General features: G+C 58.2%; 1 protein-coding gene across 2 annotated transcripts in view; it reads right to left on the bottom strand.

The window, feature by feature from the left end:
- NOTCH1 (notch receptor 1) overlaps positions 1-7,643 on the bottom strand; it is a 43,037-nt gene extending 35,394 nt beyond the window's left edge. For both annotated transcript variants that reach the window (XM_074161398.1, XM_074161399.1), the window contains exons 1-2: positions 7,586-7,643; positions 5,755-5,836 (exon numbers count right to left, since the gene is read on the bottom strand). In XM_074161398.1, the coding sequence (XP_074017499.1) occupies positions 5,755-5,836; positions 7,586-7,643 (140 nt within the window). The remainder of the gene's footprint in view (positions 1-5,754; positions 5,837-7,585) is intronic.
- Between the last annotated feature and the right edge of the window lie 10,888 nt (positions 7,644-18,531).

Here is an 18,531-nt window from a genome sequence, read left to right as displayed (position 1 = left end):
CGATGTAGACCAAAGAGGTGCAATGGGTCCAGGTACTGCTATGCACTGGGGAAGGCAGAGTCCACAAAAGGCCATGCAAGTCCGAACGGGCAACATCACACCTTGGCCAGATGGCCACCTGGAAGCAGTGCCGAGCTGCTCTACCAGAAAGCCTCAGATGTCAAAGTAAAGACTGGGGTGTCCCCAGGTGGGCATCTCTAATTGTCCTGGTGCTCTCCATGCAGGCAGATGGGAGCTGCCATGGTCTGGTGTCACTAAGACCTAGGGGAGTGCTCCAAAGACTTCCCACCATCACACGCAATAGATGTGCAAAGAGAGTTGTGCTATTAGGTCCAACAGGGGCTTCCTGAGCCCTTCAGAGCCCTGGCTCTGCAGCCCTGATCAGACCCCAGTGATGCCAGAGATGCCAAAGCCCTGACCCTCATGCCTCTGCTCCTGGATACCTCCGAGCTCAGATACCCAAGAAGAAAAACACAACGCTCCCTCCTCAACACCAGAGCAGCATTTCTACTGCTCGTTCCAGACCTTTGGCCAACACGAGTAGCTGCAGTTTTACCCCAGACCAAAGCACGAGTAGAGCCCTGGGCTGGTGAGCACCCAACACAACGCCCATGGCCGGCAGTCCTCAGGATGGCGGTAACACCGACCCATCGCTGCTAATACCCATCAAGGCCAACCCCAAGGAGCCTGGCACTGCAGGATGGAGCCCTTCCATGGGGAAGCTGGGATGCCTCTTCCCTCCAGCAAATCCAGGCTCATGAGGGCACCATGGAGGAGGGCAACGTCAGGGACCTGCAGAATTTTGGCACAGCCACTTCCAGGCGCTGGGGCTCGGTGCTGTGTGCCAACGGCACGCAATGAGATGAAAACACCATTCGGAAAGCATCTGGAATCACCCCAAACCTTCACCTCTCCAGCCTGATGGTCTTTCTAACCCTTGTCCCTGAAGTGAAGGGCTGCAGGAGGTAAGCCCCAGACCAGCCTGGGCAGTGATGAGCAAGTAGTACAAGCACCCCATGGTGCTGCCCTTCCCAAGTGGCAGCAGGAGCCAGCTGGACACAAAGCCACCCACCTACAATGAAGCAGATGGACCCCAACCACCTTTTTGGCCCCTGGGACGGAGGCAGGACTCAACCCAGACCCCATCGCATGTCTGCCTTCCCAAGCGGGGTTCAGTTGTATCCCAGAGGCTCTTCCATTCCGCAGCCCCAACACATGGTCTAAAACCTTCTCTTGGAGTCTGGCAACACGTCAACCATGGAGAAGTCTCCATCCAGATCCAGAGCTTACCAGGTCTCAGTAACTGCACCCCGAGGCTACTCCCTCGTTAAACACACTGATGCTCTATAAATTTCACATTCCACTCATGTACACAGGCCGTTACCATTTGGGACACCTACCAACACGAGCAAAACGAGGGTCAGCACACCTTCAGGCCTGGAAAGAGCAGGTTAATTTCCAAACAGTGTTATTTTAAAACTTGCTAACTGCTTGCTGATTATGTTATCCAAGCCCTTAATTGGGGAATAGCGTGGCCTTGCAATGACCAAGCATGTCTCCCTCATGCTACATACAATAAACCGTAACAGCCTTGGAGGTGAGACCAGGGCGTGTAGATACAAATGGATGTATCGTGGCTTCCAGCAGGTAGGAAGACAGCAAGTCAGAGGTTTCTGTGGAATAAAACGTGCCCTGTATGACGAAGCAAGCCACATCCAGCAGCTGTCCATGGAGCAGAGCCCTGTGCACTGCATCACACCATGGGATGCCACATTTAACAGCTACAAGTACCCGGCCACTCTGTTCTCAGGTGATGGCCACCGTGAATACCTGAGCAAATTCATCTCAGCAGGCATCACCCCACCTCTCCTGCTCATCTCTGCTGCAGGGACCTGCCAAGATATCTCCTCCTGAGCACGACCTGTGTCGGCCCCTGCCCAAACGCAGTACAACCCTCTGGCCATCACAACTACCAAGCCATGAGAAAAAACAAGCAAAAAAACCTCAGCCCAACCAATAAAATCCCAAGGCAAGTTAGCAGGTGTCAGTGGGACCACCTGAGACAATTGATAACCATCACGACGCCTTGGAGAGAGGAGAGATGTAAACAGAGATTCTTCTAGAAAAGAGCTGCAAAATCCCACTGGTGTCCTAGTGACCTCACCAGCTGGGCTTCTCAGCTAAGTTTCTCTTCCACTGGAATCCACAACAGGTGACGCTTTTGTATTTTTAATCTACCCTCTTACCCATTTCCACCTTGTTCTTTCCGAGAATGAGATCAGACTCGAAAGAGCCATCAAGAGTTCTCAACATGGCTGAATCACCGCTCCTCTACTTCTTTAAGAGCTTCCTCTGGTTGATTGTTCAACACTCCACCCTCTTCCTCTCCAGCACGGAGACTGCATTTTTTCTTTGTTATTATTTCATGGAAATAACGTTGGGTTAAAGCACATGAGAAAAACCAAACCAGAAGGAAACTTCCGCCCTTTACAATGAGATAACAATGACTGAGCAGTTGAATAACTTGAAGGGTGCAGAGAGCTGCAGGGCTCAGATCACTCCTCTGTCTTCCTGATTGTCTCCTGAAAGAGTTTTGAGCTAAAATAATCATCTCTTCCCGCTACGGTCCCCCTCTGAATGTTTCTTCTAAGGTTTCTGGCCCACTGCCCGTGGAAGCTGGTGGTGGCAATGGGCACCAGCTCAGAAGCCATCGCCCCGGCTGAACTACAACGCCGTGCTGATTCATAAACAGAGGAAGTACTTTAGCAAACCGACTTTTCCCCCTTTTCAGCGCAAGCCTAGTGATTAATTTAACTTATTCTTTCCCTTTGCCGTCTCTTTGGCTTCTCCGGGCGAGAGTATGACAACCCAGCCGCAGCTCCTCTGACTTTAATGGTGAAAGGCTGGTGGAGCGGGGTTTTGAAGCTCAGCCCTCTTTCATGCCATCTGCTTTTAACTAGCGGAGCAAGGGAGGTCCTGGGAACAACCGTCACATGGCACAGCAATCTAAAATCAGCCCCGCTCGTTTGCAGCGATGCCAGTCAAAACTACGGTTACCCAACAGTCTAATTAGGAGCTATCACTAGAAATCAAAACGTCCTTTTGGAAAACCTTCTCATTTCGTCTGGGAAAATGCCTTAGTCAAAGGCGAGCGCCTTTTCTGGGAAGCCACAGCTCCCCGGCGCTGCGAAACCACACGTCAAATGCCACAGCAGCTATCGTCTGCTGGTCCGAGCCCAACGCAGCCTGGACCTTCTAAAGTTCCAGATCTGCTGCAAGTGCCATGCGTGGGACAGAAACACCTTCAGTTGGAGTCTGGGCACGATGCACAGAACTCTGCCGCTGCTCTTCCAGCACCGAAAGACCCGGCCGCCCCTGCCAAGATGGAAAGCAGCTCCAAAGGCGGCTTAATTAGGCCGCTTCTGTCGCGAGCCCTCCAGCCGATCAAATGCTCAGTCCTCTCCATTCAATTAAAGCCCTGCGTGCCCCGGACTGCCTGGCAGAGGGACAAGCAAGATAAGGCACCTGGAGTTTTACAAACTATCGCTGTAAAATAATAAAGGCGGAGAAAGCTCCTTGTCTCGCACCGGCGATTCCCTTTCCGTAACAGGGCTGATAACTGGGGTTTTGGTGTTATCGGAGGCGTCTTCGCGTAACCCAACTAACCCTCTCCCGCCACAAACGCCGGGACACTTGTCCGCTGGAGTAGCGTCTCCCTCGTACGCTATTTATTTCACTCCACTTTCTAATTGGATTTGTGGGGGCAGCACAATGGGGCTTTATGGCCAAACTTTGTTAAGTGCCAGGCCGAGCGGAGATGTGGCCAGCAGCCAAAATGGTGCATTTCACGCAGGCGCCAAAGGGCAGTGCCAAGCTTTTCTGCGTCTGGTATCTGTGTTCTTGGCTCTGCTTTGTTTAAGAAGCTTGGAAGCAAAACTCCTCGTAAAAGAGAGATTCAAACAAGCGAAAAACCAGGATTTTGCGAGCTACTATCAAATACCTCGGAAAGCTGCACCTCCTCCGGTCTGGCAGTACCTCTAATATCTGCCCCCATCGCCCACGGAGCGCACCCCGCACGGGACAAGCGCTTTAACACACTGCGAGCACACCACACCTCGGTTTCCTGCAAAAATAACTCGCACACACTCGCGAAGCCATCCCGGCATCTGCAGCCAAGAGAGAGGCGGTTATTCACAGCTAGCAACGAAGAAGTTCCTTAAAGTTAACTTTTTCTCTTAAAAAAAAAAAAAAAACCACCACCCCAAGCCTACTTTGGAGGCTTCTCCTCCAAATAGAGCTCGCACACATTAGATCTAATTAGATTCCATCACCATCTGCACATGAAATGTAAATCAGGAGTTGCAGAGACTTAAGAAAAAAAGGGAAGAATGACCACAAGGAAAAGGAGGGGTGTAAGGTTGGGGAGGGGGTGGAGGGTTGGGCATTCTGGGAAGCCATACATGATTAGTCACACAGCATTAATCTGCCTCCCTTAACAATAGCTGCCGAATTTCGACCGAATCCCAGCTGTCGCTCTTTGAATGAAAGAAAACAAGATTTAGAGCGTCAAGCGTTGGTAAGGGCTTCTGTGCAAAAAAAAGTGGCGTGCATTCATTAGTGGCTCACAAAGGGACCCAGCCTTTGTCCATTAAATTGCTCATGTGCCTGATTGATTTGCTGATTTATTTGCACCAAAGGGTTGGGGGGCTCAGCTTGGAGAAGGGGGCGGGAGGTGCCCGGCTACTGGGCAGAGTAACGGCACCCAGGCGGATTTGCAAAAAGCAACACACATTGTCAAGGGAAACTGCCATTCAACAGGTTGGGATTGGAAATGCCTTCAGGTTCCTCCGCCGAGGACTCCCTATTTGGAAATTTGGGGTGGGTGGGAACGTCTCCCCGCCTGCTCTCAGCTTAGGCCACGTTCAACAGGCAGAGGGGAAATCTGGCCGGAAAACAGAGCCTTGCCCATTCACATTTCTTTTATGGAATAGTTTTAAAAAGGGAGCTGGAGTCTTATTCATTTCTCTCGGTTATTGTTCCCTGGGAGCCTGGAGTGAATCGGCCATCGCTGCGGTGGGTCGGTTGGTCCTTCAAAGAGTCCCAACGCTTTATACATCCGTTTCCCCCACAATCGGCTTGGAGAAAGCTCCTGCTCGGGTGCCAGGTCCCACCAGGAATACCGAGCTGGACCGCAGCTTGGCACCGGCATTGGCGGGGCCATGGGAGGATGTGGCCCTGCTCCACTGCCTGCCCCGGGTGATGCCTCACAGACCTACGGGCATCAATGGGGCATCTCCAGCAGCCAGAGCCACGCCATGAAACCTCTCTTGAACGTTTATTGGAGATGTACTGGACACCGCACCACGAAGTGCCACGGTGCAAGGGACTGAAAGGCAACGCTTCAGGGCCAGGAGGGAGTTGCTGGAAGACAGACAGACAGACAGCCTCCCTCCCCGCCCGACGGTCCAACGAGCGCCACGGGCTGGCTCTACCTCCTGCTCCATCAGCAGGGCAGTCTGCATAGGTTAACACCAGCAAAACATGGCCCTTTGCCCGTGTTTTTCCACCCAGCTAGGAACAAAGCCTGATCCTGCCAGACTCGCGGCGACTCCTACACAAGCAGGTTATTCTTGCCACTCAAGGAAAGAAAGCGCATCTTGCCCTATTAAATCCAGAGCCTTCAAAGCAAAGTCAACATGCATGTCAATACTTTGGTCGGGGGAGATGAAAATCCTCTGGCTTCTCCATACTTACTGGCACACCTCCGTCCCGTTGAGAAAAGTTTCACACTTGCCCCCGTTGAGGCAGGATTCGGCGAGCTGCGTGCACCTTAAACCTGCAAACAGAAGGAGAACGTTAGCCACAGTGCAGGTCCCGGGTGGCAGAGGGGAGGGCTGCATCCCCTAGTGTCACCCAGACAAGGGAAAGTTTGTCGAGACCCCTCCTGGAAGCCTGATGGGATGGGGGCTGCAACACCCGGCCCCCACCCGCAGGGTGATGGAGGTGGGCAGGGACCACATGGCCCCAGAGCTGAGAGGCTCACCTAAAAATAAACTCGGGGTGGGCTTGAGGGTAGGCTCTGCCTTTTCCTCCAGCAGAGGGACTGACAGAGAGAAACCCCAGATCAGGCCCCTGAGTGACAAATGCCATTTGGGAAAAACCATCCGCCCGAGGGCCCATTAGTTGCCATTAACTCAGTAACGAAATGAGTTGCCCATCACAACTTGCTATGAGTAAAGGTTTCATTGTCTGGCCCTCAGAGCCAAATTCTGCGCAGTTACCACAGCAACTTGCTGAAAGTACCCAGAATCGCTTCCGATTTCCACCCCGGCTCGCTCTTCCCCTTCTCTGCCCCGCTCGCTCTTCACGGTAACCGGTTTTGCCACACGCGTGTGCAGCCAGAGCAGTTTCACATTGAGCGACTACAGCTTCGCACCGCCACCCCCGGAACCAAACTTCTCCCCGGGATGGCCACCGAGCCCTGTGCACCCCGGGGGACACCCCCGCTGCCCTCGGGGCTCTGTCCCCTGCCCCGCTTGTCCCACGGGGGATGGAACGGGGTGCTGGGGACCACTCTGCCCGGGCACAACTTTCTGCAGACTTTGGCTCCGAGGGGCTGGGGGCCAGGCACGGCTCTCAGCCCCGTGTGGAGCTGGGTGAAGGCAGCCCCGCCGCCTTCCCTTCCCCAAATCCTCCCAGAACACTCCTGCTACGGAAAAGGCTGTTCGTCCGGCACCGGGGAGGGAGGGGAGGCCTTGCAGGGTCCCGGCCCCCCCGGGCCGGGCAGCTCCCCCGCTCCACCCCGCATCTCCGGCCACTTTTAGGGCTCTTTACCCCGGCTCCGACCGGCCGCCCCCGACGGTCGCCCAGCGCTTTGCGGCGAAGCACCGAGTCCCGCCCCGGGGGTAGAAGCCGGGGGGGGGGGGGGGGGGGGCGCAGGGGCCCCAGCTAACTTTCAAGAAACAGGAAACCGAGAAAAATTTGCAAAACGGTCAAAAGCTCTCGCGGAACAACAAGCAGGAACGCGGCCGCCCTGCGCGCCCCTCCGCCGGGCCGAGCCCGTCCCGAGCTCCGGCTCCCGCCGCTCCCCGCCCCGGCCGCCCCGCGGTACCGAGCTCCGCTCCCCTCCACCGACCGCCCTACCGAGCTCCGCTCCCCCCGACGGCAGCGAGCGCAGTTCCCCGCAGCACCCCCCGGTTCCGAGCTCCGCTTACCGGCGGCCCCGAGGGCCGTTCCCCGCCACCTCCTCCGGGCCACCGAGCCCCGGCCGCCCCGCCGTGCCGAGCCCAGGTCCCCCCCCCCGGTTCCGGTCCCGGTTCCCTCGGCGGCGCCGAGCTCCGGTTCTCCCCGCAGGAGCTGAGCCCGGTCCCCAGGCATCCCGCGGCACCGAGTCCCGGTTCCCACGGGGACCCCGCTTCCCGGACCCACCCCCCCCCCCCCGCGACGGTTCCGCGCCCCGGTGTCCGCGGTGCTCCGCGTTGCCCAGCCGGGACCGGAGCACACACCGCGCCCGGCCCCGCTCTCGGCAAACTTCCTGCGGGGCGCTGGGGCGGCCGGTGCCGGGTCCCGTCGCGGCGGCCCTCACCTCGCGTCAGGGCGGGGAGCAAGAGCACCAGGAGGCCGGGCGCCAGGAGCCGCTCCATCCCGCTCTGCTCCCGCCGCTCACAGCCGCATAGATCCGCGGGGGCTCGGCCGAGCCGGTGACCGGTCCGCGCTGCCCCGCCGGGAGCCCCCCCCCAGACACACCGCGACCCAGCGCCGAACGCAGCGACTCCCAGCGCCGGCGCCTCCCGCGGCTGCTCAGCCCCGGCGGGCCGGGCCGGGCCGGGCGGGAGGGCGGGGGGGGGGGCGGGACGGTGCGGGGCGGGACACCGCGGCACGGCACGGCACGGGATGGGACGGGACGGGACGCTCCTCCCTGCCCAGCCCGGGGGGCTGCCGCTGGGAACCCCCTTCCCGCCACGGAGGGTCCCGGCGTGGGGCAGGAGTGGGGATGCGGGGTCCGCGCGGACCCCATGGGTACCCCCGGTGCAGCCCCCCCCAACATGCAGCCGCCGGACACCCCCCAGTTCAACCCGCCGCCATGCAGCCATTGGACGCCCCCTGTGCAGTTCGCCCCCCTGCAGCCATTGGACGCCCCCTGTGCAGTTCGCCCCCCTGCAGCCGTCGGACACCCCCAGTGCAGCCCCCCCGTGCAGACACCGGACACCCCCAGTACAGCTTCCCCCCTGCAGCCACGGGTCTTCCCCCCGTACAGCCTGCACAGCCAGCCCCCACACACCCCCAGTGCAGCCCCCCCCTGCAGCCACCGGACACCCCCAGTGAAGCTTCCCCATGCAGCCCCCAAGCACTCCCAGTGCAACTTCCCCTACTCTGTCCCCACAACTCCCCAGTGCAGCCCCCCCATCCCCGGTGCAGCTCCAGCGCAGCCCTCCCATGCAGCCCCACTGCAGTCCCTGACACCTCCGTGCAGCCGCCCCCAAGCAGCCCCCACACAGTCCCAGTGCAGCCCCAGACACCTCCAGTTCAGCCCCCCACCCCAGCCTTGGTGTGCCCCCCCGTCCCCCCAAGCAACACCCTGCATAATCTTAGTGGAGTTCCCCCCATCGCCCCAGTGCAGCCCCAGTGCAGCTCCCTTAACCACCCTCAGCCCTGCACAGCCCCCCCAGTGGAGCCCCCCCAGCGGAGCCCCCCCAGCCCCTGCACAGCTCTGTAGACACAGCCCCTGCTCAGGGACCACAAGAGGACCCCGGCCCCTAGCCTGACCCACAGCGTGTCTGCCCCCCCTGGGCACACAAACCTGGGGGGACACACAGGGATGTCTGCGGCCGGTTGCATGGGGGGACCATGGCTTGGGCTGAGCATCCCCTGGGGGTCAGAGGGGAGTTGGGCGCAGGGTGTGTTTAGGAACACGGGGTTGGGATTCACCCTCTGCCCTGTGCCGTGACGCAGGTACGCGCAGGTACGTCAAGCCCTTTCCTACCCGCCTTCACCGTGGGTGCCCGCCGCTGCCCGCCGAGCCCGGCTCGGATGTTGTTTGTTTTGTGCTGTGAACTAATGAACTCGCAGGCAGAGCCCTGGCCAGCCCCGTGCGCAGCATCAACAAATAAACAAATAAATTAGGAGAAGCAGGGAAGCCAAACCCGGGAGGCAGCAGCTCGACAACCCCCAGATGCGCGCGGGCTTCCTGTGCATGCGGCGCTGCCTGTGGGTCTCTGCGCCATCATCCTCCGGTCCCCAGAGCCCCTCTCCAGCCCCCAGAGCCCCTCTCCAGCCCCCAGCCATCGCTGTGCCGTGGTCGAGCCCGGCACACTGAGCTGCCCCAGAGCCCGTGGGATGGGAGCGTGGGGATGTCCTGCACGAAACCCAGCCAGGCCCTGAGCTTGAGGATGGGCTTAAGCACTTAAACTGGTGTTTGCTGGTGTCACCCGAGGGCTGTGTCTGCGGGGGGGGGGGGGGGTGCTCAGCGGCTGTACCCACAGAGCACCACCGCCGGAAACAGCCCGTGCAAGGGGGCTGTTTCACATCAATGAGTGACACTTCCTTGTGGGGCTGTGGGGGCCAGCCCTGCTCAGCGAGGCTCACCGCCACACCGGTCCTCTGTGTCACAGCAGGGCAGCCTGGCATCTCGTCACCGCAGCGCTGTGCTGCTGCACCTCCAAAAGCTGGGGGACAAAAGCTTGGAGCACAGAGAATTTGGGGTACCAACTCCCCCAGGGATGTGGGCACCTAAATTCCATCGGGGTCCTGGGTCTCCCCCTGAGCCCCTCCGAGCTGTGGCTGTTGGAGGCCGTGGGATGGCTCTTTTACAGCTCTCGAATACGGGGACGTGCGGGCCCGGCTGCCGGCCTTTGGCTGAAAGCTTGGGAAAGAGGAAGGGGAGGGAGGGTCGGCAACAGATTAATGGGAAGGAGGTGACACCGTCATCTGTGTCTCTCATCACAGGGCACCTCTTCGGCAGCCCCCGGGCTCATCCCGTCCCATGCCAGGCCCGGTGTTATCCCACCGCTTCCTGTTGTAAATTATTTCCAGAGCAAGTGTGAAACAATTAAACAAACCGAAGGGCAGAGTCTGCTCCTCAGATCAAAGGAGCGAGCCCTGCAGCGGTACCTTGCTCCCGCGCTCTCCCCTCCTTCCCTGCTCCTCCCGCATTCGGCGCTTTGGGCTCTAAAATGGTGCCCTGATCCGGGTGGGGGGGTCGGGGCTCTGAGGGGAGCACAGTGCCACGTGGGGTTCGGGTGCCATTGGCAGCTTGACCCCGCTCTGAAACCTTAAAGCATCTTGTGGAGATGGCACTGGCTTCACTCCATCCCGGCAGAGCAGGGGCAAGGCCAGGCCGTCGGTGTGTTTCGAGAGCAAACGAGAGATGTCAAGGGATGTGAGGCTGTGATGGCTCTTCACCCTCATTTTCTGCCCCTGGCAGGGAAGTGGGTGCTCCCCCCGTGTTCTCCTCCCTGCAGACAGGAGTAGGATGGCAGCGGCTGGGCAGTGGGATGAGTCCCCTGCCACTGTCCTGGCTGAGTGGTGTCCCCGCACCACCACGACCTTCCCACCATCTTCAGCCTCAGCTGGAGGCAAGGCAGCTGCGAGGGCAGCCTGAGGTTTCCACCGCTCGGGCTTCCTTGGAGATGGAGCTTTCTGCTCTCTTCCTCTCCATCTTCTCCCTTTCTCCCTCTCTGCTGGAGCTCACCACGCAGGGAGCATCTCGGCTCTACCTGCCTGGAAATACCAGCTGTGGCTTTGCCCGGGCTTGTTCTCCACGTGCAGAAAGCACGGCGCGTTCAGCTTAGCTGCGCTCGGGGTCTTGCTCCCTGAAACTGGAGAGAGCCCCACTCCCCCCAGCCCCACCGGACCATCGTGGCCATGGTGGGGTACATGGGGCCGTTGTGGTCCCTGCAGTGTCCGTGCCATTTGGGGACAGAGGGGTGGTGATGCCGGCTGCCGCGCAGCGTGGCGGGATGTGATGGCAGGACTGGTTGGGTAACTGGGTGTCCCTGGCACCGGCTGCTCGTGGGGTGCTGGTCACCCATGAGCCTTGGGCCAAAAGAGCATGTGGGAAGCCACATGGGAGCCCCGGCTTTCCTTGGTGGTGGGGAGGGTCTGCCCGTGGTGCCGGGGGCCAGGCTGTGGATAAATGCAAACACATCCGTGTGTGCGGCCGTGCAGCCGTGCCACCTCGCCCCCCGAACACGAGAGGTCAAATACCTCTATTTATTGCCATCACCCCCCGGCAGTGGGGCGGCTCTGCACCGGGGAGGGCTTTGCCGTGGGGGAGGTAAGAGGCTCGGCCGTGGTTTCTCACGGGCAGGACAGGGCCACAGCACGGGTGCGAGGAAGACTCCTCCAGCCAGGCGTTACCGTGAGATGCCCGGCTTTAATCTGGTGCCATCCCTCCCCTGGTACGGGGGGGATCTGGTGTAAGATCCTCGCAGGGAACCTCCTCAAGTTTCCTTCTCCCAAACACCTCCCCCAGAGACTCGTACCAGGAAAAGGCAAAAAAGGGAGGAAGGGGAAAGTCAGCTTTCAGCATAAATCTTTTTGCAATTGGAGGTGAGTATGACATAAATCCAAAGAAAGTTTTTTATTTTGAGTGGTCTTCAGGGGTTAAAAATAATGGGATTTTAGGTACTCTTAAAAATAGCGTTCATAAAAGGCTTTAATAGAAACCTTGGCAACTGTCCATGTGATTAGTGATTTAAAAACATAAAACCTCCACACATGTTTAAAAGTTTTAATAAGTTAAAATTAAATGAGTGAAACTCTGGGAATATTTTTTTGTTACTGCAAGCTAAGAAAATTATGTCCGTTAAGCAAAACTTAATACAAATATAAACAGGTAACGCACATCTGTAAATTATTTTCATGTCTCCAGGGGCTGGAAAAAAACCTAAGTGAGACCAGCATTCTTATATATATTTTGCCTTGACAGCTCAGGAAAAAATTTGCCAAAAACCAGAGTTAGAGCACTGGGCTGGCGTGGGAAAGTTGGTTTAGTGAGAAATTTGCCCTAGGCTATTTAAATAAAAACAGGCGTTTTTTTTTTTAATGGCAAATGCCTGTTAAATACAACCAACGCGGCTTCCAATCGCTTGAGTAACTAGTGTGCCTATTCCTTCTTGACACTTTCATCTCTTTATCATCACAATCAATATTTTGCTCTTGTACATTCGGTGTAATAAAAATAGGACCGATAAGGCAGACATCAAACTGGATTTCTCCTGCTTTCCCCACCGTGCTTGGCTTGGCGTTGCTCCCCCGGCTGGTTTTTGGAGCAGGATGAGCCCTCCTTGTGCTGGTACACGCACCCGCACCTTCGCTCATGCTCTCAAAAAAAGCTGTTTCTGGTAAATAAGCATAAATCAAAGTGGGTAGAGCATCCTGGAAAGTCTGAGCAGATAAAAATACAGCCGGTCATGGAGTCTGCGATGTAAAACTATCCCAGCCAAAGCTGCCCCATAATGGGATTAAGCTGCAATTCCCTGGGGCACTGGAGAAATGAGGCTGGATTTGCAAGAATGGTCTAAATCCTGATTTTTTTTCTTTTTTTTTTTTTTTTTCTTAAATGGCTGAGTGGAGGATTGTGAATGGGTGGCCACAGGATAAATCGCACCGATCGTGCCTTCCCTCCAGCACAGCGGGGATGGCGGTGCCTCCGGCAGCACGTGCCCGTGGAGGATGATTTTCCTCCCAGCAGCGCTGTGGGGATCGGTCCCACCAGGGTGTCCAGGGTCGGGATGGGACAGAGGACAACCAGCCTGGGCAGAGGTTGGTGCCACACGTGTCCCTGCCCTGTCACAGCTGCTGCGCCCAGGCTTGGCACCCACAGGGTTTTCCTCCTCGCAGGCTGCTGAAACTGGTTTTAATTGCAAGGTTGCTTCTGGCCATCATTTCTCGGCGTGTAAAGTCAGTTTAGTAACTCTCACCCACGGGATTAGCGACAAGAGATGTCCCGGAGGAGCACATTTCCCCACACCGTTTGTACCTGGGTGAAAGGTGCTGCTGCGCTATTGCTCTATAAAATGTGTCACGTTTAAAATAAAACATCTTTATGGGCTGCGGAGGGAGGGCAGGTGTTGGACAGGCGTCTCTCAGCCCGGCCCCGGCCTCGCCGGTCCCCGCACTGCTCTTATCCGCCTCCATAAAACAACCGAAACATTCGTTGTTGTGTAAACAGAGGCCGATGGGGTTTATGGAGCTGCGGGTGACAATGTGCCTGTCCCCAAGCCCATCCCATCCCTGCACTGCTCCCCTGCGGGTGCTGGGACAATGGTGCACCCACCCGCTTGGGATGTGGGTCCCCCTGGTCCCTCAATGTGTTGTCCTTGTCCCTTCCAGGCTTGTTCTTGCTCTTTGCCTGCACACGGGGGCTGAAAACCCCGCATGTCCCCGTCCTCTCCCCTCCCTCATCAGGGCAATTACTTGGGGACCGCTGCAGGGACCCCGCTTGGGGTGAGGGTGGCTCTGCCCAGGGGAGGTGGGCAGTGACCCAGCTCTCTCAAAGCGCAGACCCCAGCCCGGCCTTGTCCCCAGCCCTGGGGACACGTGGGACGCATTTGCGCCCTGCATTTCATGTGCATCTTCTTTCAAAAATATTCATTTCTTTGCTCTTTCTTCCATTCCTCCTTTTCCTGCTGAGGCAAACGGAACTTTTCACCACCGCAGCAAAGAAATTGCTCACCGGAGCGCGCGGAGGGGCCAGGATCGGGCCTCCTCCGATATTTACATTAAATAATTGAAAACCATCGCTCGCAGCAGTGAAAAGCCAGGCGTGATTCTCTGCGCACAAGCCCGGGCATGAACCTGATACTGGATTTCTGGACCGTCGCGCAATGCCAAGCACATCTGAGCTGCGCTGGCATCCCCGCAGTTTCACCCGGCTCCGCGCCGCTGGGATTTGCCTCTCCCAGGGGAAGCACTCAAGGAAGACGTCATGCCGTGCGGACACTCGCTCCGTGCAGGTTTTTGGGCAGGTTTTTGGGGAGTCATCACTCCCGGAGACCCGGGCATGCCCCTTCTCGCTGCGCTGGCCCCCGGGGGGGCTGGCTTGCAGGGTCCTGGGATGCCGCCGATACCGGCAGGTAGTTTCAGGGACGGTTCAGTGCCAGCTCTGTTCTCACAGCAATGGGATTCGGGACTTGGGAGCCCCTGCGCCAGGCTGAAGCCAGCTGAAATTCTTAAGCGATTACAAAAAGAGGGCAAAAAAAGTGCTTTCTGCATCCCAGCCCTTGCTGCTGTCTCTGTTGGCGGGCGCTCCCACCCACCACCCCCTCTTTCCTTCCGCGTGGAAACAGGAAGATTTGGAGATGTTTCATTTCACAGAGCAGCTGCAAAGCAGCTCTTACCACCCCCCTACCCCCCCCCCCAAAAAAAAAAAAAAAAACGCATGCAGAGGGGACCACGCATCTTCTGCGCCGATACAGGGTGTTTTGGGCTGTGGGCAGCCGGGATGGCAGCCCCACTGCTGGGATGGTGTGGGGGTTCCTGCGTCCCCCCCCACCATGGCCGGGCACATGTGCGAGGGCTGCTGTCGGGGAACGCTTCCCACCCAGCTCTGACCTTGGTGCCTCCCAGCAAAAACACCTCCTGGAGAGGGGCCAAGCATAATAGCCAGTTCCTTCTACTCCCTTCCTTCCCAGGCAGCCACATTATCACAGGGCTCGGCCGCGAATCAAAGCCAGGCACACGAAGATGGGAACCAGGAGAAATCGGCTGCGAGGTGCCATTTCCTCTCGGAGGGGACAGGCTGCGGGGCACCGGTTGCCTCCTCGGAGCCGCCGGCTTTATTGTGGGGTGCCCTATCGTGGTGGGCTTAATTCCCAGGAGGGAGGGAGAGAGAGCCCCCTGCAACCTCCATTGGGTGCACCCAGGAGCCCCAGGAAAATCCCCGTCGTGCCCAGTGCACCCCTTGATCTGGGGCACCAGGGGTTCGCTGCCCATGGGTGGCTCCCATGGGGCTGGCTGCGCTCGGGGGCTTTCGGGGTGCTGCAACTGGTGGCAAAGGGCTCAGAAAAGCCCCAGAGCCCATTCCCCGACCTCTGCCCACTGGCAGCTATACCTGAGTGATTTATTTCCTGGAAAATCATTGAGGATTTTCTTTAGAATTAGGCTGAAAAATAAATTAACAACCCCCCCCCTCCATGATGCCATGACCCTTCATCCCTCTGTGGGGTCCTCTCCATGGGGAGGGATTGCTCCTGCTTGGTGAGGGTGGCTGCCAGGATGGGGACTCTCGCTCGGGCTGTCCCCTCTCGGGGTCCCGGCTGGGGTTACCCCCCATCCCCACATTTAGGGACAGTCCTGTGGCTCCCATGCCACAGTGCGGCCAGCGGGCTGGGGGCACGGGCTGTGCCGTGTGCCGTACCACCCACCGGCAGCACCTCTCCCCATGGCACGGGCCGGGGGGCGGGTGGTGGGCTGGGAACCAGCTGGCAAGGAGATGCCGGCAAGGTGTGAGCCCTCCCCTGCTGCCCCCAGTCACCGACTTCAAAGCCCGGTGACCTTTCAAATGCGGCGGCTCTTGCACGGGGTGGTGCGACTCACAGCCGGGGAGGAAGTGGAGGGGGGGATTCATGCACCCCTGGACCCACTGGAGGGATGGGGTTGCTGGGGTTGCCCCCCCTGCTCTGGCACACGAGGACAGGGTGATGCTGGCCAATGGGACCCCCATGCTCCCCACTCCCAGCAGGAGAGCTCAAACCTCCTCAGCCCCACTGGAGCAGCATTTGCCCCCAGGCATGGCTGGGCAGGGTTCTTGCTGCTGCTTGGACTTTGGAGCGTAGGAGCCCAGGAACCAGCGAGGGTGTTGACATGCTCGGTTCCTCCTGCTCCAGCACCTTGCTGAGCCATGCCCCGGTGTCACTGGGCTCTGCTGGGGCCCTGGCACGGTTGGAGCTGCTGCGTTGAGAGCCACGGTCCCCGCTGCAGGCGCCTGTGAGATGATGCTCCCATGAACGTCCAGCAGCAAAAACACATCAAAGCCCTTCCTGATGGCAGCGAGTAAACAGGAAGGGAGAGAAAGACAAACACGGTTCCTTGCAACTGTCGGGGGAGAAAAACAACTCACTCTCCAGGCGGGAGAAAGTTTGCTGCCCTCTCAGCTGCAACCCCCTGGAGAAATGTGGCAAATGAGTCAATTGAGCCAAATGAGCCAAATGAGCCAAAAGGGCTTGGGACCACCTGCCCCAAATGTGTTTGCCCGGGGGGGCTGAGCCCCGACAGTGGGGGGTGCAGGGGTCAGGGGTGCCTGTGCAACTCCTGCTGCCCCCGCATACCGGGGCATGGTGCCCAGAGCTCTGCAGAGCAAAGTGGTTTTAGGAAAACTGGTGAAGATGGGGCCGAGAGGGACGGTGTCTGTGCTTGGTTTTGCAGCACATCACGGGCCATTTCCTCGCCCATTTGCCCCGGTGCCTCGCAGCGCGGCCGGTTCCCAGGGCTGCCTGACGGGGCTGCGTGAGGGTCCGGTAATAGGATTAGGGGCCTCCTTGCCTGGTCATCCCATCCTAATCCCGCCGGGAGGGGAAAAGTCAGGCTTGGGACAAAAGGCATTAGCCATCCGCGTCTGGTCGTGGCCCGTTGACCTCTGCGCCGGCGGCGGGGACGGGGCACCAGCCGCAGACCCCTCGCTGCTGCCATGCGGGTGGTCGCAGCCGCCGGATGGGTCCCTGCACCGCAGGGGCTGCCCGTTGGGATGGTGGCACGTGCTGTCACTTTGGGGTCCTGAAGATGTGGGGCGTTGGGCATGGGAGCACTACACAGCGCTGGCACAACTCTGCTGGGCGTCAGCGGGATGAGCTGATTCACCGCCTCGGAGCAGCTGCTGTCCAGTAAAGTTCCTGTTTTTCAGTGAAAACCCCAACTCCCTGCCTGGAAAAAACAAATGGGAGCGGAGCAGGTGCCTGGCCCTGTGCAGGGCGGCCACGAGGGCTCAGCCCCGGCTCTCTGTTGAAAACACAAACTCCAGAGCTGGACCAGTCCATACTCACAAACTGGTGAAAGAAAACTCAAAAAATCCCCCTCCCTCCCCAACCCCCCTCCTGCTGTAGAGCACGAGCCAAACTCAAAAGGTGGGAAAATCAAAATGAAACTGTCCCTGGAAAGGGATTAGCGCCCATGTGCCTGCTGCTCTCCACCCTGCCACTTGCCACACCAGCCCTTGGTGGTTCCTGTGCCCACCCAGGGTCCCTGGGGCAGCCCAGCAGGTCCCTGTCCCTGCAGAGTCCTGGGCAGCACAGTCAAAACCACCTCTGGGTCGGACCTGGGCTGTCCCTGCTGCTGGGCTTTAAGCATTCAGGAGTTATTAACGTGTCCCTTTGAATGGGCACGGGGGTGCGGGAGCAAAGCAGGGTGCCTGGGGAAGAGGAGAGCATCCCCTCCCTGCAGCGCTCCCAGCGTCGGCCGGCAGCAGCCCTGGGGAGAGCCCGGGGTGCCTTGAGGGAACACGAAGGTGAAGGGCCCGGCTGGGCTGTTCCCACACCCCAAACCGCAGCCACCTCGGGGTGACACCCGGCACGGCACCACCGGGGACATCGGGGTGGGGGGGGACAGCACTCACGCGAGAACGGGCTGGATTTAGCTTGTGCGGCTTCGGTTTGCTGAGCGGGATGTTTTCAAACCTGTGCTTTAAGGGAGGAGGTTTGCCAACGGAAATATGTAACTGACTGTAAATAATAGCTTTTATCTGCGGCGGTACCCGTGAAATGAATAAGCTCCCCGGCAGCGGCGGGGCAGAGCCGGCAGATCTGCGCAGGTGACAGCGGAGGGTGTTGGGTTACGGGCTCCCCATCACCGCCGGAGCCCCCCGATGACTTGTGACAGGTTCATAAGCTGAGAAATGTGATGCTTTGCAAGGTTCAGTAAATATTAGGACTACTCCTCCCTCTTTCTGGTGCAGGTTTAATTGCTAGGATAATTCGTGAGAGCACAAGGAAAAAAAAAAACATCTGGGAAAATAGGACCTGTTAAATAGAATCCATTAATAACGAAATAATTGTTTCTCTGCATGTGATTCAGACAGCTGCCTAATTGTTAATTACCTCGATATGAGAATAACAGGTAATTATGAGGCTACATCACGAGGAGCTGACTTTTTTTTCTTCCTGCCTCTTTTCTTTTGCTGAATGCCGAAGCCGGAGCGTGCCCCGGCAGGTCACACCAGGACTCGGAGGAGAGACGTTCCCCAGGCAGGGTTCCTCCTGTGGGGGTGAGGCGGGAGCTCCGGATCCCAGCCACGTCCTGAAGCTATCGCTGCTCTTGGACATAGACCCCCGAACACTCAGCTGTCCTCGGCTGGGGACCTGGGGACCAGCCACCTTCCTCATCCGTGGGACCCTGCGGAGCCCAGACCCGGCTCTGCGCTGTGCAAACAAGAAGCTAAAGTTATTGGTGACCTTGGCTGTCGAATTCCCCAAGATTACTTTGTTCAAGAGACATTCTTGAAATATTTTATTCCCATTTGTCTGTTGCAAAATGTGCTTTCTCTACGAGTTCACACGCACATAACTACACACACACTCAAACCCATAGGCACGTCCG

The sequence above is a fragment of the Numenius arquata genome, chromosome 19, assembly GCF_964106895.1.
Source record: "Numenius arquata chromosome 19, bNumArq3.hap1.1, whole genome shotgun sequence".
In the NCBI taxonomy this organism is placed as follows: Eukaryota; Metazoa; Chordata; class Aves; order Charadriiformes; family Scolopacidae; genus Numenius; species Numenius arquata.
Note: the sequence above shows the minus strand (reverse complement) of the source record. Positions and strands in the feature narration are given on the sequence as shown.